This window comes from Mastigoproctus giganteus, chromosome 1, assembly GCF_048544385.1.
Source record: "Mastigoproctus giganteus isolate SK-2022 chromosome 1, ASM4854438v1, whole genome shotgun sequence".
In the NCBI taxonomy this organism is placed as follows: domain Eukaryota; kingdom Metazoa; phylum Arthropoda; class Arachnida; order Uropygi; family Thelyphonidae; genus Mastigoproctus; species Mastigoproctus giganteus.
This window is the reverse complement of record NC_143575.1, coordinates 137,091,789-137,112,012: the sequence shown is the minus strand read 5'-3', so window position 1 is coordinate 137,112,012 and position 20,224 is coordinate 137,091,789. Positions and strand designations below refer to the sequence as shown.

Here is a 20,224-nt window from a genome sequence, read left to right as displayed (position 1 = left end):
ATGTGGAATTCTTTAGGGAACAGTGGGATAATATAATGATGTTACCATTAGCCAATTCTAAATACAAAATGTTCAAGGAATTAATCATGGAAGTTACTTGGATTTTCATAGCAGTGTTCAAGGAATAGGCCTAAACAGATGTCAAGATTGGCTAAAGAGACTCATGGCAGAGAAGAAAAATTAATAGTATGCATATAAATTATCAGACAACATAGAAGACTATGGTAGATATAAACTACTTAGTTAGTTAGTTTTTTGGTTTTTAGGAGCATTAGCAACTAAGGCCATATTGCACCGGGATATGCGGTGGTCATTCCCTGACCTTTCCGCATCCTCCGTATTTGGTGGTGACGGGCTTGAACCCCGGTCTAATCAAGAAGCATGTGCTATGCACTGCTGCTCTTTCCCACCTGGCTATGGAGGCGCATATAAACTAGACAGTAATCAAGTCATAAAGGAGGTTAAGCGAGTGAAGGTAGATTGCGAGAAATATTTGGCTAAGGAAGTAAAGACATCTTTACTTATGTAAACAGTAGAAGGAAGGGAATGAATCAAATTGGTCCACTTGATATCGATGGTTTGACTGTTGATGATCCTGCTCAGGTTAGTGAAAAACTGAATGAGTATTTTGCATCTATATTCGCACGTGTGGAATTCTTTAAGGAAGTGGAAGCCAGACGTTTATCAAACTCTAACAGCGAGCTAAATCATTTTGTGAAAATTGAGAGAAAAGTGGAAGAGAAATTGTTGAAGTAAAGGTATTTGGGGTGGATGGGATCTACCCCATTATATCAATGGAGGCAGCAAAGAAAGTAGCCAAACCCTTAGCCATAATTATGAGAGCATCCTTGGATTCAAGGGTGGTCCTCATGGACTGGGGATGTGAAAATGAATCCTCAATTCACAAAGGGGAAACAAAGGGTGAAAAGAGTACAGTGGGGTATGCTACACTTTTGTTTGTTTATATGCTATAAACAAACGAAATTGGTTCTAGAACCTCTTTTGTTATAGCATCTTCTCGTTCTAGCATACATTGAAATATATGTATTTAGGGGTAATACGTTTCAGGGCCACAGTCTAGAGCAAAGTTACCATCCAATACAATGATTTAAACAGAAAAAATATAATACAAAATGAAAAATATAAGTGTAAAACTAATATAAAATTAATTTAATATTTATACACTGCACATAAAATTTGAAAATCATAAACAATGTTTCCTTAGTGAAAAATATGAACAAACTTTCCCTAATAAAAAGCATAAACAATCTTTCTCTAGTGAAAACTATAATCGAACTTTCCATAATAAAAGCATAAAAAATCTTTTGCACATGAAAAGCATAAACAATATTCCCCCAGTGGAAAAAAAAAAAAAAAAAAAAAAAACTTTCCCTAATAAAAATCATAAACAATCATAATAGAGGCGGAAGGAGAGGAGTCATCGTTCCTACTCATCTTGGGTGACTGTCCTGTGGGAGGTTCATCAGTTGGAGAGCTTTTGTCCACCTTTTTGAAGAACGAATCCAGGGTTGACTGCTTTATCCTGGAATTTTGGACCCTCCAAAAGTGGGCTATCAAGGTGTCATTAAAATGATTAAGGCCCATTTCCACAGCGGCAATATCTGGGTGATAATCTTTTATAAGTTTGGACAGTTTATTCCAGCAAGAGAAGGCCTCTTTAAGGTCCTCAGCTGGAATGCTGTGACTTTTTTCCTTGTCCTCGTTGTCCCTGAAAGCTTTCATCTTCTTCAGTGTCTCTGCCTCTTCATTGTGAAGCTCTGCTAGCTCCTCAAATGATAGCTCCTTCCTGTGGTCCTCCACCAATTCCTCCACATTCCTACTCATTAATCTCTAGGCCCATGGAACTGGCCAGAAACATAATTTCCTGCACAACAGGCTCTTCCTCCAACTGTTGAAAGTCTTCGAAGTCCCTTGGAGCCACAGCGTCAGGCCACAATGGCCTTCAAGCACCTAACAGAAACCTCCTTCCAAGCAACCACAATTAGGTAAACAGCATCTGTTACATTGAAGTGACCCTTCTATTTTTACGAAGGCTAGATGTCCATACTTGTTGTTCATGTTTCAGTTCAAATAACTTGTTATTTATTTGCATTTTCCACAGAACTGTCCATTGTTCCATACATCTTCTCCATAAATTGTGTCTGTAATCAGAATATGGGACTAGATCATTTGTTGAGGCTATGCTGGAGGGATGCTTTGTAACATCATCTGCACATTCATTTCCTGGAATACAACTGTGACCTGGGATCCAAGAGAAGACAACAGTTTGCTGATGCTCAAGAAGACGTATCGGCTCATGTTTTATGAGGTTTAACAAAGAATTGCAAGGTGTGGAACTGCTTTTCAAAGCTAAAAGAGCACTCAGTATATATTATGCTTTTATTTATTGACAGGAGTGAGATCTTCTTCAGGGCAAGCTTGAAGGCAAGGAGCTCTGCAGTATAACTGCTGCATTCGACCGGAAGTAACATTGCGACAATTGTATTCAGGGAGACAGCAGCTGCACCTACTTGACTGTCAGACTTTGAACCATCAGTGTAGATTTTAGTAAAGTCGGGATACTTTTGTGTGTGAGCAAAATGTAGTTGTTGGATATTAATATTTGCTATAGAACCTTTACCCCATTGCTCAAAGTATTTATCACAATAAAATATGAAGGTAGTCCACGGGGTATCCTGATCTTTTGATTCTTTCAGGATATTATCAAGTTTAATGTTCCAGCTTTCTGTTAGATTCTGTAGTCTGATACCGGTAGGCCGAATTGATCTGGGGTTTATTTGCATAGCGAGTTTTCCACTAAGGATCATGCAGTAGTGGCCAAACAACATCTTTCTTCTGATGCTAAGTGGAAGTTCACGAGCCTCAACATAAAAACTTTGAACTGGTGATGTTCTGTATGCACCTAGAGCTATCCTAAGAGAAGAATGTTGGATGGGCTCAAGAAATGGCCAAGGTTCTCTCCCTGTCTGAGTCATAAACAGGTCCTCTGTATTCTAGACGAGATCTAATTAGGGATTTATATGAGTGGAGCAGAGTATAACAATCTGCACCCCAAGATGTACTGGTTCTTAGATATTTGATGTGCTCCTGGAAGTTTAACTTCTTATTTATCAAAATTTAGACCTGGGAGGCGAATACTGTTCACAATTAGTAGAGGATGTTTGGCCAAGTGCAACTCGGGTTCGGGATGTATTCTGTGCTTGGTGCAGTAATGTATGGTTGTAGATTTGTGGCTTGACAGCTTGTATCCATTTTGTGCCATCCATAATTCGATGTTATTAATGGATACTTGTAGACGTCTCTCAATATAGTTCATATTCTGAGGATGGCAGCATATCATAAGATCATCCGCATAGAGATACGAGTCAATGGTGTTTGGAATGCTGTTTGTGATGTTGTTTATTCATATTGCAAACAGAGTGGCACTAAGAACAGAGCCTTGTGAGACTCCCTCTTCTTGTATGTATGTTTGAGATAAAAACCTACTGGTACCTAACTTGGAAAGATCTGTGCCAAAGGAATCTTTGAATAAAATATGGTAAATGGCTTCTCATACGAATAGAATGGAGATCTCTTAAGATACCATAGTCCATGTGGTATCAAAGGCCTTCTCTATATCGAGGCATATCATGATGAGATGTTGGTTTCTGATGAATGCATTTCTTATGTTTCATTCGGCTTATGTAATGGGGTCTAGAGAAGATCTATTCCTCCGAAAGCCAAACTGATTATTGCTAATTATGTTTTGTGATTAAAGGTACCAGGTGAGTCGATGGTGAATCATTTTTTCGAGTCTTACTCAGGCAGTTGGTTAGAGAAATTGGTCTATAGTTGTTAGGAACAAATGATCTTTTCCAGGTTTAGGTGTGGCTATTACATAAGAATGTTGCTATAAATTAGGGAATATATGTTCTTAGAATATCTTATTGTAAAAGTTTAGCAACGACAATAGTAATTTTCTGATTGAGGTGTTGAAGCATTATATTGCAGATTCCATCAGGGCCAGGAAAGCTATTTCTTGAGGTATAGGTATAGATTCTTCCTGTTCAGATATTAGTGAGGGGTTGGTAATAGGGTAAAGGACATGTAGTTTTGAAGTTCAGCTTCCTTTTCTCAGCTTCAGCTTTAATTTTTTGAAAAGATGGTTGATATATAGTTGAGGCAGACAATTCACAGAACATCATTCCTCAGGCACTGGCAATTTCCTCAGCAGATGAGATCTCCTTCCCATTCCAATTAATAAGAGGAGAAGGTAACATACAATATTTACCGTTTAGCTTCTTTATTTTTTCCCAGATTATTCGGGTATCAGTATCTTTGTTGAATGAAGAGGCAAATTTTATCCACAAGTCTTTTTTCACCTTCCGCCAGATATAACGAGCTATGGCTCTCAGTCCCTTAATAAGGTTGGCAGTGGTAGGATATTTGCTGAAGGTGTTCCATGCTGAATTTTTTTCTCTTTTCACTTTGTTACAATCACCATTCCACCAGTGATTGGTATGCCGATGGTTTCTTATTCAAGACTGTGGGATGGCAGCTTTTACAGCTGTTAGTATCTTCATTGTGATATGATCGGTGACAGTGTCAATAGTAAAAGACTATGATATCATCATCAAAAGATACATGACTGGTAAATTTCCATTTTGTTTTTGTTTCAGTTTTTTTGGAATGGATGGTTTGAATACTACAGATCAGTGGATAGTGGTCACTGTTTAGAAGATTGTATTGTACTGTGTACTGCACACTCTATAGTTGTGAAGAGGATCGGAGAGCAAATTGAAAGATCTATTGCACTGGTTAACCCAGTAGGAAAATGGATGTAAGTGGGTAAGCTAGTATTCAATAATGTCAAATTCTCTCTGTCAAGTAACATTTCAATAAGTTCACCACGTCTGTCTGAGACCAGAGAACCCCATAATGGATGATGTCCATTAAAATCTCCTAATATTGTTGTTTTTGCTATTGGTTTTAGGGCGCAATGGCAGAAAAAGGCCATTATGTGCTAATCTCCTAAAAAACAAATTAGCATTAGCATTTTATCATTAGTAGAGGCATATGATATAAGAAAGCAAGCTTATGCAGCATCAGCCAGAAAAAAAAAAAAAAAAAAAAACACACACACACACACACACACACTTCCACTTCACCCCTCTGTTCGTTCGAAATACCTGTCCAGCTGAGCCTTAAATTTATTTAGGCTATCAACTTCCACAACAAGGGATGGAACTCTGTTCCACCAACCAACCAACCAACTACCCACTGGCTAACGGCAAATTTCTGCAGATCTATCCTACATCTGTCTTTCCTCAATCTGAATTTATGCACTCTCAGGTGATTATTCTGAGCAAGAGGAAGAATCCCATCAGCATTGAGCATGCTCAAACCATTCAAGGCCTTATACACCTCTATCAGATCACCGCGCCAATGCCTAGTCTCCAGACACTGCAATTTGCAAAAACTTAAGCCTTTCTTCGTAAGAGAAACCCTTTGTTCCATTCACTAATCTTGTTGATCTTCTCTGTATTCGTTCCAGCAGCTCTACATCCTTCTTGAAATGAGGCCTTCAGACCTATATAGAGTACTCAAGGTGTGGTCTGACCATTGCCTTATACAAGGGAATAATCACCTCCTTATCCCTGCTAGAAAAATTCCTGTATATCATTGACAAGACACCATGAGCTACTCTTGCAGCCTGCCTGCACTGCTCAGAGAACTTCATATCTGTCTGCACAATTATCCCCAGGTCCTTTTCATTCTCTACCACTGTCAGTGTAGTACCACAGAGTTGATACGTTGCTCTGGAGTTGCTGTTTCCCATATATATTACTTTACATTTGTCAATGTTAAATTGATTTGCCACCTCTCAGCCCATCTGCTCAACCTTTCCAGATCCTGTTGCAGCAGCATAGCATCAGTAGTGTCCTTAACAACTCTGCCAACCTTTGTATCATCTGTAAACATGGACACTAAGCTTGATATACCATCATCAATATCATTTATAAATACAGAAAACAATAATGGACCCAACACTGAACCCTGAGGGCCTCCACTAATAACATTAGTCCACGATGAGCAGTGTCCACTCTCCGACTTCTCCCCCTCAACCACCCCTTTATTCGTAGCAGTAATTTGCCTCCAATGCCATACTGCTCCAATTTCTACAGCACTCTTCCATGAGTAACAGAATCAAAAGCCTTTCTAAGATCCAAATATATAATATCAAAGTTATTCCCTGCATCCAGTTCTTTTGTGACTGCATCATAGTATCCAATCAAATTGGTCAGGAAAGACTTCCCCTTAACAAAACCATGCTGTGTCCGAGCTATAACTGAAGTCTTGTCTAGATGATCCTGCAGTGCTTCTTTAACCTTTGCCTTCATTAATTTTCCTGGAACAGAAGTTAAACTGACAGGTCCGTAATTACTTCTGTCAGCCTTTTTCCTCCTGTGTGAATTGAGGTCACATTTGCACATCTCCAGTCTATGGATACCTCCCCTGAGTACAAGGAAGCTCTCATAATTATGGCTAAGAGTTTTCTTACTTCCTTTGCTGCCTCCTTTAATATAACTGGATAGATCCCATCCACCCCAGGTGCCTTTCTTGTGTTTATCTTCAACAGTTTCTCCTCCACTTTACTCTCAGTTATTACAAGATTATCTAGCTTACTGCCAGAGTTGAATACACCTCTGGAAAAATATTCATTTAGCTTGTTAGCTACTGAGCAGGTTCATCAACAGTTGAACCATCGATATCAAGTGGACCAATCTGGTTCATTCCCTTCCTTCTACAGTTTACATAAGAAAAGAACTCTTTGCTGTTTTTCTTTGCATCCTTTGCCAAAGATTTCTCTTAATCTGCCTTCGCCTGCCTAGCCTCCTTTGTAACTTGGTTACAGATCAACTTATATCTATCATAGGCTAATGTGTCACGTGTTAATTTATATGTATCCCATCCATTTTTCTTCTCTGCCATATGTCTCATTAGTTCATCTGACATCCATTTAGGCCTAAACCTTAAACAATATTTCTTAATTGGTATGTAAAGCCTAGTAGCTTCCAAGATAATTTCTTTCAATGCTTCCCATTTTGAATTTGCTGTTTGTAACATCATCAGTTGGTCCCACCGTACAGAATTTAAATACTGTCACAGACCATCGTAGTCGCCTTTACGAAAGCAAAAACCCTTCCCTTTACCCCTGATGGTAGTTACCTCTTTGAGTAAATCTCACTTCAGCACACTGTGATCACTGCCACCTAGTGGTTCCTTTATCTGCAGATTCTTAATGCATGAAGAATCACTACTGATAATCAAATTAAGAGTATTACTCCCTCTAATTGCCTCCCGAACATGCTGATGTAGAAAACAATCACACAATAAATCCACAAAAGCCTTGCTAGTGTGTGAGTGACCAACCCACAAATTCCAGTCAATATCTGGGTAATTAAAATCCCCCATTATAAGACTCTCTGGTTTACTGGCCCACTCTATTTCCCTGTACAGTTTCTTATTATACTCATCAGAGTCATTAGGCTTATAGCACACTCCTACTCTCAATTTTGATCTCCCAATGCTTATGTCACACCAAACTGACTCGACACTGCACTGTTCAGCGATGTCGACTGACTTAACTCCTTGGATTTTATGTTTCTTAACTAATAGCATAACCCTTCCTATCCTGTCTATCCTTTCTGTACACATTGTACTCCCCAAATTCCAGTTCTGCATTCCTTATATCTGTGTGACACCACGTCTCTGATATCCCAAGAATATCTGTTTAAATTCATCAAATTGATTTACCAAACTCCTAGCATTGGTGTACACGCAAATATACATGCACCTATTTCTATTCTTAGCTACCCTAACACAACCCATGTGTTTACTTGTACCGCAATGACTCCCAGCAGTCTCTGAAATATCCTGCATCTTGTTTTTCAGGTTTCTGCTCATTCCAATAGAAGCAGTGCAAGAATCTCTTTCACCTCTACCAGTGGCTACTGTTAATCTATTCGTCTTTGTCTCCCCCCAAGCTAGCAGTTTTCCGACCCACCTAACACTGCCTCGATAGCATCAGCAAATATTCTTGCACCCTTTCTATTTAAGTGTATCCCATCCCTGTACAAGAGATGGTAATTGAGAAATAAGATTTACCAGTTGCTGAATTGCACCTGATTGGTTCCACGGAAGATAAATTGAGACCAGTGTCAGAGTGATACCAATTACTACCCATGTGGCAACCGCTTCCAATTGTATTTGCAATGGAATGCATCAGGAGGGGACCCGTGAGTCCATGAGTACAGCTCTACTCCTCCATGGGGGCTGTTAGTATCAGATCTATCTTGTCTGAAGATAGTATAATTTTTGTTGTTAAATTCATTTCTTGTAAGCATATGGCAGCAGGATTGTAATGGTGAATTCGTTCATAGATATCATCAATATTTTTTTTTTTTTTTTTTGATTTGGTAGTTGTTGGCGCATCGGCTTCTGTGGCCATATTGCACCTCCCAAGGTTTTTGCAGTACTTTGATCCAAGCCCGAGGCGGGAATCGAACCCACGACCTTTGGGTTGCCGGGCAGGTACTTTACCCACTCGGCTAGCCCGGTCGGCTCATCAATATTGCTGCAAAAACCTCTGCAATTCCATTGTATGATTTGTTCCATTATTTGATTTTGTGAGCGGAAGAGCAGTCTGTCTGCTTTTTTGTGAGTGGGTTGTTTATATCTGTCAGGTTTTGATTTTTATTTTCTTGAAAAATTTGGGCATCTTAAGTTATTGCCTTCTTCCATATCATCATCTGCATGTATTTCAAGCAGATCTTCTGAGTTGGTGGTATCATTTGTGTCCACGCTTGAAGGGTGAGATTGCTTCACCTCAACTAGATTAGATTTTCGTAAATTCTCCACTGCTTGACAATGGAGAAGTCTTGGGGATGGAACTGTCAGTTGTGTATTACTGCATTGATCGACTACCTTTGATGGAGATGGATGCTGGACTGAGAGGACTGATCGATGTGTCTGGATGGATGTTTGGATGGACACTTTGGTCTGATATGCTACTGATTGGTGACTGTAAGTAGCAGAAGCATAAGTATCTTGTATACTTCATTTTACTTGTTTTCTTGCCTCTTGGTAGGAACTTCATTTTCAATTTTATATTTTTGTATTTTTTTCCCAACTTCCAGAGGCCACAGTATTTGGAGTATGCTGAGTAGTTGCCCTTGCAATTAGGACATTGTGGTGTTGGTGCTTTACATTCTGTTTGTGTACGAGTTTTACATCCACAGTTTGTACATGTTGGGTCTCCACGGCAAGCTGTCTGGGAATGGCCAAATTTCTGGCATTAAAAACATCTTAGGGGGTTCAGAATATATAGCCGAACGCGACAGCTTAAATATCCTGCCTTGATGAAGCTGGTAGGTTTGGAGAACTGAAAGTTAAAATTATACTCTGGGTAAGGACTAAACTGCTCTCTTTTCAGATCATGATCCTTTTTTGCCTGAGTGACTTTTTTGATCTTTAAGTTCCTGGACTATTTCATCTTCAGGAATGTTCAATAAATCCCATATCACTAGCTTTGAAGAATTGTGGGCGGTATGTGGTGTGATTTGAACTGGGATTCCACTCAAGGATGTTAGACATAATAATAGTTCAGAATGTCGAGGACTGGTGGTCTCTATTAATAAATCTCCAGATTGGAGGAGTTTCACCATTTTTGGTGAACCTGCGACATGTTCGAGGTATCTCTGAATGATGAAAGGGGAGAGCTTGCCCACAGGATATGTTGACAGAGAATGTATTATTAGGAATTCTGGTAATTCCCGTTTGCCAGTGTCTTTCTTCATTCTCTTCGAGAGAGATGTCATGATTGTCATTTGGTTAAGAGCTCTTTGGCTCTAAACGTGGAAATTCATTTGTTTTCATCTCTGTTTCTTTTAGCCCTGAGGTTGTTTTATCCACCAGGTTACCAGCCCTGCAATGTGGAGGCAGAAGTGGTGCCACTAGTGATCAAGAGGTTGTTGAAATTAGTAGAGTTGGTTAGTAATAATAAATATAAAGACTATGAAAAGAAAGGTGGATTTCCTTTCTTGGTTCTAACTTTTGACCTCTAAAGTGCAGAACCAATTCAAGTGAACAAAAGAAAGAGCACACTAGAAAAGAGACAAAACTATATCACTTTAAAGAGAGCACTATATAATCACAGTAAGAAAATTGCTTGTCACTATCACTTGGCAGTCGAAGCCAGGGATGGTTGAGTAAGAGAAGATAGAGTGATAATCAATGGACACTGCTCTTCATGTTATTAGTTAAATCCCCCAGTGTTCTATATTGGGCCCATTGCTGTTTTCTATATTTATCAATGATATTGATGAAATCACATCAAACTTACTGTCTAAGTTTGCAGATAATACAAAGGTTGTACGGGGGAGATTAATGAAAGTAATGACAGTATGCTACTACAATAAGATCTAGGAACATTAGGTAGTGGGCGGAGAAATAGCAACTGAAGTTTAACATTGACAAATGCAAAGTGCTGCATATTGGTAACAGTAATCCCAGAGTAACATACCAACTATGTGATACTACCCTCGGGTTAGTGGAAAATTATTAAGACCTGGGGGTAATTGTGGAGTCAGATATAAAATTATTTGAGCAGTGCAGACAGGCTACTAGGACAGATCATGAGATTTTGTGTATGATATACAAGAATTTTGTCAGCAGAGATAAGAAGGTGATTTTTACATTATAAAAGGCAATGGTCAGGCCACATCTTGAGTACTGCATACAGGTCTGAGAGCCTTATTTTAGGAATGATGTAGAGTTGCTGGAGTGGGTACAGAAAAGGGCAATGAGACTATGAAAAGAACAAGGGGATGCTCTTAAAAAGAAAAGTTTCTGTTCTGTAAATTTCTGTGTCTGCAGACTAGTTATCTGAGAGATGATCTCATTGAAGAGTTTAAGGCTTTGAATGGACTAAATAAACTCAATGCTGATGGGATTCTTATTCTTGTTTAGACTGCGCGCGCACACGCACACACACACACACACACACACACACAAGTAGGCACAAATTGAGGGAGGACAGTTGCAGATTAGATGTGCAGAAGTTTGCTTTAGCCAGCAATTCGTTGGTTACTGGAACAAACTTCCATTTTCTGTTGTGGAAGTTGATAGTTTCAATAAATTTAAGAAAGAACTAGACAAACTATTGGAGGGAATGGATAGGTTAAATGGGAAGTAGTGTGTGGTTTTTTTTTTTTTTTTTTTCTGGCTGAAGCTTGCTTTCTTGCATCATATGATACTACTAATTCCAATATGAGAAAAACTCAATGAAAGCATTGTACTGAGTTATTATTTCTACACAACACTGTTGTTGTTGTTATTGTTATAATTAATTTATTACTTCTTTATATTTAATGTTATTAAAACAAATGATAAAAACCAGTATCTTGTAATGACATCAATTTTTGTTCTATGGTTCTTACAGTTAGTCCTTTAAGTCCTGGAAGCCCATTAAGACCAGCATCACCTTTTATACCTGAAATTCCATAAAAACCAGGATAGCCAAGAGAACCTGGAGGACCTAAGGAATAATATTTTAAACTTTACTTAAGTGTATAATGTTATCAAACAGCTGGATCACAAACTGAAAAATAAATTAAAGGAGAAAATAACAATGACACTGATATAGATATTCTTTTTTATAAAAATGAGTAAATGAATCGGAACAAATTTCAGCTAACAATTCTAAATCTATAATCGATTTTTTCTGCTCAAATCTGTCCATCTTTTGCAAAAAAAAACTGCCATCAAAGCATGTGTATATGCAGTGCTTTTTCTGGGACGGTACGAAACGGTATGGCATACCGGCCCCTTTATTAACAGTGAGCTGCGACATTTGGATGCAGTGCACTTCGAAATTTGTAATATTCCATAAATTTTTTTTTTCACGTTTACCTACTATTCAAATAAGCTTAAAATTATTTAACTAAATTTGCATTTTTCATTGTCTATTGTTAAGATATTTTCTACACAAAACTATATAACCATTTTTATAATTCTAAATTACTCAGTTGGACTTCTGTTCAACGATCCTTTTATAGCAAATTATTTTGAAATTCTTTCTGTTGAGCAAAGAAAATTTTCATATTCATTTTATTTCAAAAAGCAGTAAATTAGGGTTAAATTGAAGGAATTTAACCCTAAGAAATGCGGAACTGAATGCAGAAAAGAAATTTAACCCTAAGGAATGCAGATATAAGGAATGCAAAACTGGAATTTGGGGAGTACAATGTCTACAGAAAGGATAGACAAAATAGGAAGGGAGGAGTGGTTATGCTATTTGTTAAGAAACACATAAAATCCAAGGAAGTGAAGCCAGTCAACATCGCTGGACAGTGCAGTGTCGAGTCAGTTTGGTGTGACATAAGCACTAGGAGATCAAAATTGAGAGTAGGAGTGTGCTATAGGCCTAATGACTCTGATGAGTATAATAAGAAACTGTACAGGGAAATAGAGTGGGCCAGTAAATCAGAGAGTCTTATAATGGGGGATTTTAATTACCCAGATACTGACTGGAATTTGTGGGTTGGTCACTCACACACTAGCAAGGCTTTTGTGGATTTATTGGATGATTGTTTTCTACATCAGCATGTTCGGGAGGCAACTAGAGGGAGTAATACTCTTGATTTGATTATCAGTAGTGATTATTCATGCATTAAGAATCTGCAGATAAAGGAACCACTAGGTGGCAGTGATCACAGTTTGCTGAAGTGGGATTTACTCAAAGAGGTAACTACCATCAGGGGTAAAGGGAAGGGTTTTTCCTTTCGTAAAGGCGACTACGATGGTCTGAGACAGCATTTAAATTCTGTACGGTGGGACCAACTGATGATGTTACAAACAGCAAATTCAAAATGGGAAGCATTGAAAGAAATTATCTTGGAAGCTACTAGGCTTTACATACCAATTAAGAAATATTGTTCAAGGTTTAGGCCTAAATGGATGTCAGATGAACTAATGAGACATATGGCAGAGAAGAAAAATGCATGGGATACATATAAATTAATACGTGACACAGAAGCCTATGATAGATATAAGTTGATCTGTAACCAAGTTACAAAGGAGGTTAGGCAGGCGAAGGTAGATTAGGAGAAATCTTTGACAACGGATGCAAAGAAAAACAGCAAAGAGTTCTTTACTTAGGTAAACTCTAGAAGGAAGGAGGATGAATCAGATTGGTCCACTTGATATCGATGGTTCAACTGTTGATGAACCTGCTCAGGTAGCTAACAAACTAAATGAATATTTTGCATCGACATTCACACATGAGGAGTTATTCAGCGGGGGAATGCCAGAGGTGTATTCAACTCTGGCAGTAAGCTAGATAATCTTGTAATAACTGAGAGTAAAGTGGAGGAGAAATTGTTGAAGATAAACACAAGAAAGGCACCTGGGGTGGATGGGATCTATCCAGTTATATTAAAGGAGGCAGCAAAGGAAGTAAGCAAACCCTTAGACATAATTATGAGAGATTCTTTGGACTCAGGGGAGGTACCCATAGACTGGAGATTGTGCAAATGACCCCAATTCACAAAGGAGGATCAAAGGCTGACACAAGTAATTTCAGACCTGTGAGTTTAACTTCTGTTCCAGGAAAATTAATGGAGGCAATGGTTAAAGAAGCACTGCAGGATCATCTAGACAAGACTTCAGTTATAGCTCGGACACAGCATGGTTTTGTTACGGGGAAGTCTTGCCTGACCAATTTGATTGGATACTATGATGCAGTCAAAAAAGAACTGGATGCAGGGAATAACTTTGATATTATATACTTGGATCTTAGAAAGGCTTTTGATACTGTTGCACATGGAAGACTGCTGCACAAATTGGAGCATTGTGGCATTGGAGGCAAATTGCTGTTATGGATATAAGGGGTGGTTGAGGGGGAGAAGCCAGAGAGTGGACACTGCTCGTCGTGGACTAATGTTATTAGTGGAGTCTCTCAGGGTTCAGTGTTGGGTCCATTACTGTTTTCTGTATTTATAAATGATATTGCTGATGGTATATCAAGCATAATGTCCAAGTTTGCAGACGATACAAAGGTTGGCAGGGTTGTTAAGGACCCTACTTATACTATGCCAACCGGGCTAGACGGGTGGGTAAAATGCCTGCCTGCCTGGCAAACCAAAGGTTGCAGGTTTGAATCCCGCCTCGGGCTTGGATCAAAGTACTGCAAAAATCTTGGGAGGTGCATTATGGCTACAGAAGCTGATGCGCCAACAACTTCCCAAAAAAAAAAAAAAAAAAAAAAATATGATGCTATGCTGCTGTAACAGGATCTGGAAAGGTTGAGCAGATAGGCTGAGAGGTGGCAAATGAAGTTTATCATTGACAAATGTAAAGTACTACATATGGGAAACAGCAAACCCAGAACAACGTATCAACTCTGTGGAACTACACTAACAGTGGTAGAGAATGAAAAGGACCTGGGGGTAATTGTGCAGGCAGATATGAAGTTCTCTGAGCAGTCCAGATGGGCTGCCAGAGTAGCTCATGGTGTCTTATCAATGATATATACAGGAATTGTTCTAGCAGGGATAAGGAGGTGATTATTCCCTTGTATAAGGCAATGGTCAGGCACACCTTGAGTACTGTATACAAGTCTGGAGGCCTCATTTCAAGAAAGACGTAGAGCTGCTGGAACGAGTACAGAGAAGGGCAACAAGGATAGTGAATGGAACAAAGGGTTGCTCTTATGAAGAAAGGCTTAAGTTTTGCAAATTACAGTGTCCGGAGACTAGGCACTGTTGAGGTGATCTGATAGAATGGTTTGAGCATGCTCAATGCTGATGGAATTCTGCCTCTTGCTCAGAATAATCACCTGAGAGGGCATAAATTCAAATTGAGGATGTGACAGGTTCTCTCAAAATATTCCAAAATGAACATTTGCAACTTTTATACAACAGTTTTGGTAAACACAACAATTACGGCTGAAATGTTATCAGAAGTCCTCAATTTGCTTCAGTTTATCATTTCTAATGGAAAACAAAATGAAAAGTTCACCAGGTGCAAACTAATATTTAATTGAACTGCCTCAGGCCCTGATGGCAGTAGCAATTTTCAATTTATCAGATTAAAGCAAACATCCATAATGCATTCCTTAAAAAAAGGAACATCTGGTTATGGTCGCGATATCAGAAAAACGTTTGAGAGAACATGGAGATTTGGCATCCTACAAAACCTTCACTCGCGTGGACTAAAATAGTCCACATGAGTGAAGCAGATGACAGAATCAATTTATGAAATTAATTAACTCATAGTTCATGGTTCCAAACACGAATTATGGCTTCCTGAAGTTCATGAAGGGTCTTTGGTTCTTTCTGGCAACTGCAGATTCCACACGATGCCTACAGTTTTCCACAGGATTCAGGTCCAGGCTGTTTCCTGGCCAGCTAAGAGATGTAATGGAACGTTCTTCCAACCATTTTACATTACTGTCGAACCTCTAAGGCAGAAATGAAGCTAAAGCAAATACAGAAGTGCCTACTTACACTTTTCCCCCGATGACAAGGAGCAGAGTCATCCTGAAAGATGCAGTTACTTGGTAGGTTTAAATGGTCTCTAATGGTTGGCAGTAATTTGCCTTCCAATATAGCCAGGTATCTATTAGCATTTACGGAACCATTTATAAATTGCCTGTGAGACCTACTCCGCAATACGAAATTCACCCCCCATATCATTTAGCTGGTAGGGAATTTCACTGTAGACACCATACAGTCTGGATGGTATTCTTCACCATGTCTAGGGCAAATCATTTGTTTCCCATCAGAGCCATGCAGATTTAATTTCTTCTCATCCAAGAAAATAACTGACTTCCACTGCTCAGGGGTCCGTTTGACATGCTCCTTACACCAAATTAATCGGGCCTTTTTCATTTTTTATGTGAGAAGGGGTTTCTTCTTAGGACAATGGGTTACAAGTCCATTTTTGAAGAGGTGTCTTCTGACTGTTACTACACTTGCTACCACTTCTGCATATTCTTCCCATTCTCTTTTCAGCTCAGATGAAGAAGCTTTACGGTTTTTAAGAGGCATAAGTGCTTCAAACTGCGGTCCTGTTTTGGCGTAGGGGCTCGTTTGCATCCAGTTCCTTTTTTTCCTATCAGCAGAACCAGTTTGGAAAGTTTCGTTTTCTTGAGTTTGGAAAGAAAGCTACTCACTGTCAACTGATTACAAGACACTCTATAAGCAATTTGACGGAAGAACATCCTTCCTCATTTAAAGCAACAATAGCACTCTTTCTTTGTGGCGTCAACTGCATGTAACTCGCCATTCTGACACAAGCAAGGAATGAGTGCAACTCTTGCAGAGCGTGCTTATATAGCTGGGGGTTCAAGCCCGTCAGCACCAAATACGGAGGATGCGGAAAGGTCAGGGAATGATAACCGCATATCCCAGAGCAATATGGCCTTAGTTGCTAATGCTCCAAATAACAACATTATATAGCTGAAAGTAACAGCTGATGCAATATTGTGTCATCACCTACACATGTCAATCTTATCTGATGCAATCTGTAAGAAATATTGCCATATACTTATGTTATTCAGACAGCAATTACAATTTTAATGGGTGATGTGTTTTCTTTGAACACCAGTGTATAATGAAACAACAAACAAATATAACAAAATCATTCTGAAAATAAACTTTAAATTCTAAATCACAGTAATCGTACAATCATAAACTAAAAGGAAAATTAAACAAATTTATGTTTCTTTCCTTTAAGAGATGCGAATTTATTAATTATTTCATTTATGTTTATTTGTTCCAAAAGATCATTTTCTATTGAAATTATTACCAAATTAGAGAGTCGTTGTTTAGACATTTTCGATCGTAAATAATTTTTGATTAATTTTAACTTTGAAAAACTCTGTCCACCTGAGGCAACTGAAACTGGTAAAGTTAGAAAAATTCTTAACACAACTGCCAACATTTGAAAAAGTATCTATAAAATTGTTTTTAAAAAAATACTGTAACACTTCAAATGGAATATGTAAATTTTTCAAATGGAATATGTAAAATTTTAGTCTACACGAGTGATGCCAAATCTCCATGTTCTCTCAAAAGTTTTTCTGATATTGAGACCATAACCAGATGTTCCTTTTTTTAAGGAATGCATTACGGATGTTTGCTTTAATCATTACATCAAGTATAGATCTATTTTGCCTAAATCCATATTCATTTTCTTTCATCATATTTTTACTTTCCAGAAATCATGTGAACCATTATGTACCAATTTTTCTAATAATTTTCCTAAGCAACTTGTGAGAGCTACTGGTCAATAGTTCTGTAGGCCTGAATGATCCTTTCCTGGTTTGGGGAAAGCTAAGACAAAGGAATGTTAACATGACTGTGAGCATGAATTTTCCAAAGGGATCCAGAATATATAAAAAATGAGTAGTGAATTTAAAACTATTTCACTGAAATGTTTCAGCATAACGTATATATTCCATCTGGACCTGGAAATTATGAAATAAGTTGCATACTTTGTATCTTTCTTGTTTTGCCTTATTGCAAGATTCATTCCACCAATGGTTGACATATTTGCATTTTACACAATATGAGTGGGGTATTGACTTGGTAGCTGCTTCCAGTATTTGCTTAGTCATGTATTCGGTCACACTGTCTATTGGATGATTCTGTATAATGTAACTATTAAGAGAGATGCTTGCAGGAAACTTTTCTCCAATTCAATTTAGCGAATTTCTAGGTTGTTCAATATTCTCTCTGTAATGATCTCATTCTTTATAGTTGCACATGACAGGAAAATTAAGAGAAAAGAGTAGTGGACAGTACTAAATGACCCCCACCATGAAGGTCATTTAATACTGTCCACTATATGCTTGGTAGTACAGTGGGTGAGTGAGAGGTCAAAGACAGAGGTGGATCCTGTTGGGAAAAGCATACGAGTATGGGATCCAGCATTAAGTAATTTTAGGTTTTGCTGATTCAGTAAATTTTGAATTATCTGTCCTCTTCTATCCATACAGGAAGAAACTCATAAACAGTGGTGACAACTGAAGTCGCCCAATAAACCTTGAGGTTGTCACAGACATTCTCTCAGATATGCCAGACAAGCTGTACTTGCTACCTGGGAGTCTAAAACGCTGATGGAACTGATATTCGGGTGACACTAAAGTCAAGTGGACCCAATTTCGGCGACGTCCGGACGGTCTGTGACAGCCAAATTCTCTGTTTGCACCTTCACGATGGTGGGACTGTTAGTAATCCTGGGTATAACCTCCATGCACAAGCACATGGTGGGTGACCACCCAGGTGTGAACCAACGTAAGCAGGGGTGGAGGTGTGGTGCCCACACCACATGGAGGAACGCCGCCCCTCTATGTTACCAGGCAGTACTAGGTGGTAGATGACTCTCATCAACCGGTCAAATACCACCACTTTGCTTATTGGAGGCTTGAAATGGTGGAACCCATGTTTAGTCTCTAGAGCTAAGTTCCGGTCAACCCTTCCCTATCTCTTCCATCATGCAGTATGATTGATGACTTTTGAGGTTATGATGAACGTCGTGGCGAGATCCAATATTCCTTACATTTCGAGGGTACAGCTCTAAAACGGTTTTCGCAGGCCGGCCGCTAGTTATTACACCGGACTGAATCTATTGGTAACTCTCTAGGAGGCTTCCAGATCAGCTAGTGTATAATCTTGCTACCTCTACTCTGCCAGATAGTGACTGGAGGGAGTCCGAGTAGTGTGTATGCGGGGAGCATTGGCGAGGCCACGTTATGTCAAGGATCTGGGTATATTCTTACCACATGTACGCCATATCCAAAAATTTCATTACTTCATACAGCATGTCCCACCCACTTTTTCTTACTATTGAATACACCATGAATTGTCAAACTAATAGAACAAGCTTATCTGCGAAAAGATCTAAACCTCCCAAGGACTTCCTAATTCATTTCACAAATATACGTGGTCTCAATTCTAATCTCAACGATGTCCATTTCCACTTGCAGTCTGCCAAACCACATGTACTTTTCTGACAGAATCTCAGTTATCAGTTGATTCAACTACTGCTCATCTCAGATGCCCAAATTATTCACTGTATGATTCCTTTCGCCTCAAAGGTAGTACTTGTGCATATGTCCGTTCTGATATTCCCTGCCAGAGACTTAGCAATTTGGAATCTCCTCTCTTCGATCTTCTATGGCTTAAAATCTCTCTACCTCATTGTGTCAAATTCATCTGTTGTCTCTACCGTTCTCCCAACTCCACTAATCACTTGGAGCTCTTTGACTTCCTCTCGTTGCAACTTGACTTTCTCCAGTCCAACTTTCCCAACAGTGAGGTAATTTTCCTTGGTGATTTTAATGTTCACAACTAAAGCTGGCTTCTGTTTTCTAGTCACACCGACCCAGCAGGTCGAGATGCTGAGGCTTTTGCAATTACTAATGACCTAGCACAGATTGTTCATTTACCTACAAGAATACCGTACAATCCGAATCATACAGCCAATACGCTTGATCTTTTTCTCACAAACAACCCTTCTAAGTACACGGTCGAAGTGAGAGGTCCTTTAGGCACTTCAGATCACAACTTGGTGATTGTCTCTTCTCCAATGGAACCTTTATCTCATGGCTATTCCCAACCTCGTGTTGTTTGGCATTACAAGAATGCAAAATGGGATGACCTGCGTGAATTCTTTTCTTCTTTTCTTTGGTCGGATCACTGTTTCAAAACTTCTGATGTCAACGTTTGCTCAGATCGTGTCAGTGAAATTATTCTTGCAGGAATGGAATCCTTTATCCCACACTCCACTTTGAAATCTCATCCTTCATCTAAACCTTGGTTTTCCAATAAATGTGCTAAGGCTGTTCAAGAGAAGAATGTTGCATATCGTAATTGGCTTGTTTCTAATTCTTCAGTTTCATTTTCTGCCTATACCAAAGCTCTCAACAATTGTAAAGCAGTTATTAATCAGTCCAAACTAGAGTTGCATTGTTTCTAGTTTAGAATTGGGCATTATGTGAATGATAATGACATCAATTGAAATGGACCTCATTATCAGCAATGCATAGAGCACCTCATAGTCGTCTGTGTTACTGGAGATACTGTTCTCAAGGGTGAGGATGCTTGATTGTAGAATAGTGACATTCCTCCTCCCCTCCTTTTATTTCTGGATATGA

At 38.9% G+C, this 20,224-nt stretch overlaps 1 protein-coding gene across 1 annotated transcript in view; it reads right to left on the bottom strand.

The window, feature by feature from the left end:
* LOC150091155 (uncharacterized) overlaps positions 1 to 20,224 on the bottom strand; it is a 1,391,089-nt gene that overhangs the window by 684,868 nt on the left and 685,997 nt on the right. The window contains exon 19 of the mRNA XM_090374518.1: positions 11,502 to 11,599. Within this exon, the coding sequence (XP_090230644.1) occupies positions 11,502 to 11,599 (98 nt within the window). The remainder of the gene's footprint in view (positions 1 to 11,501; positions 11,600 to 20,224) is intronic.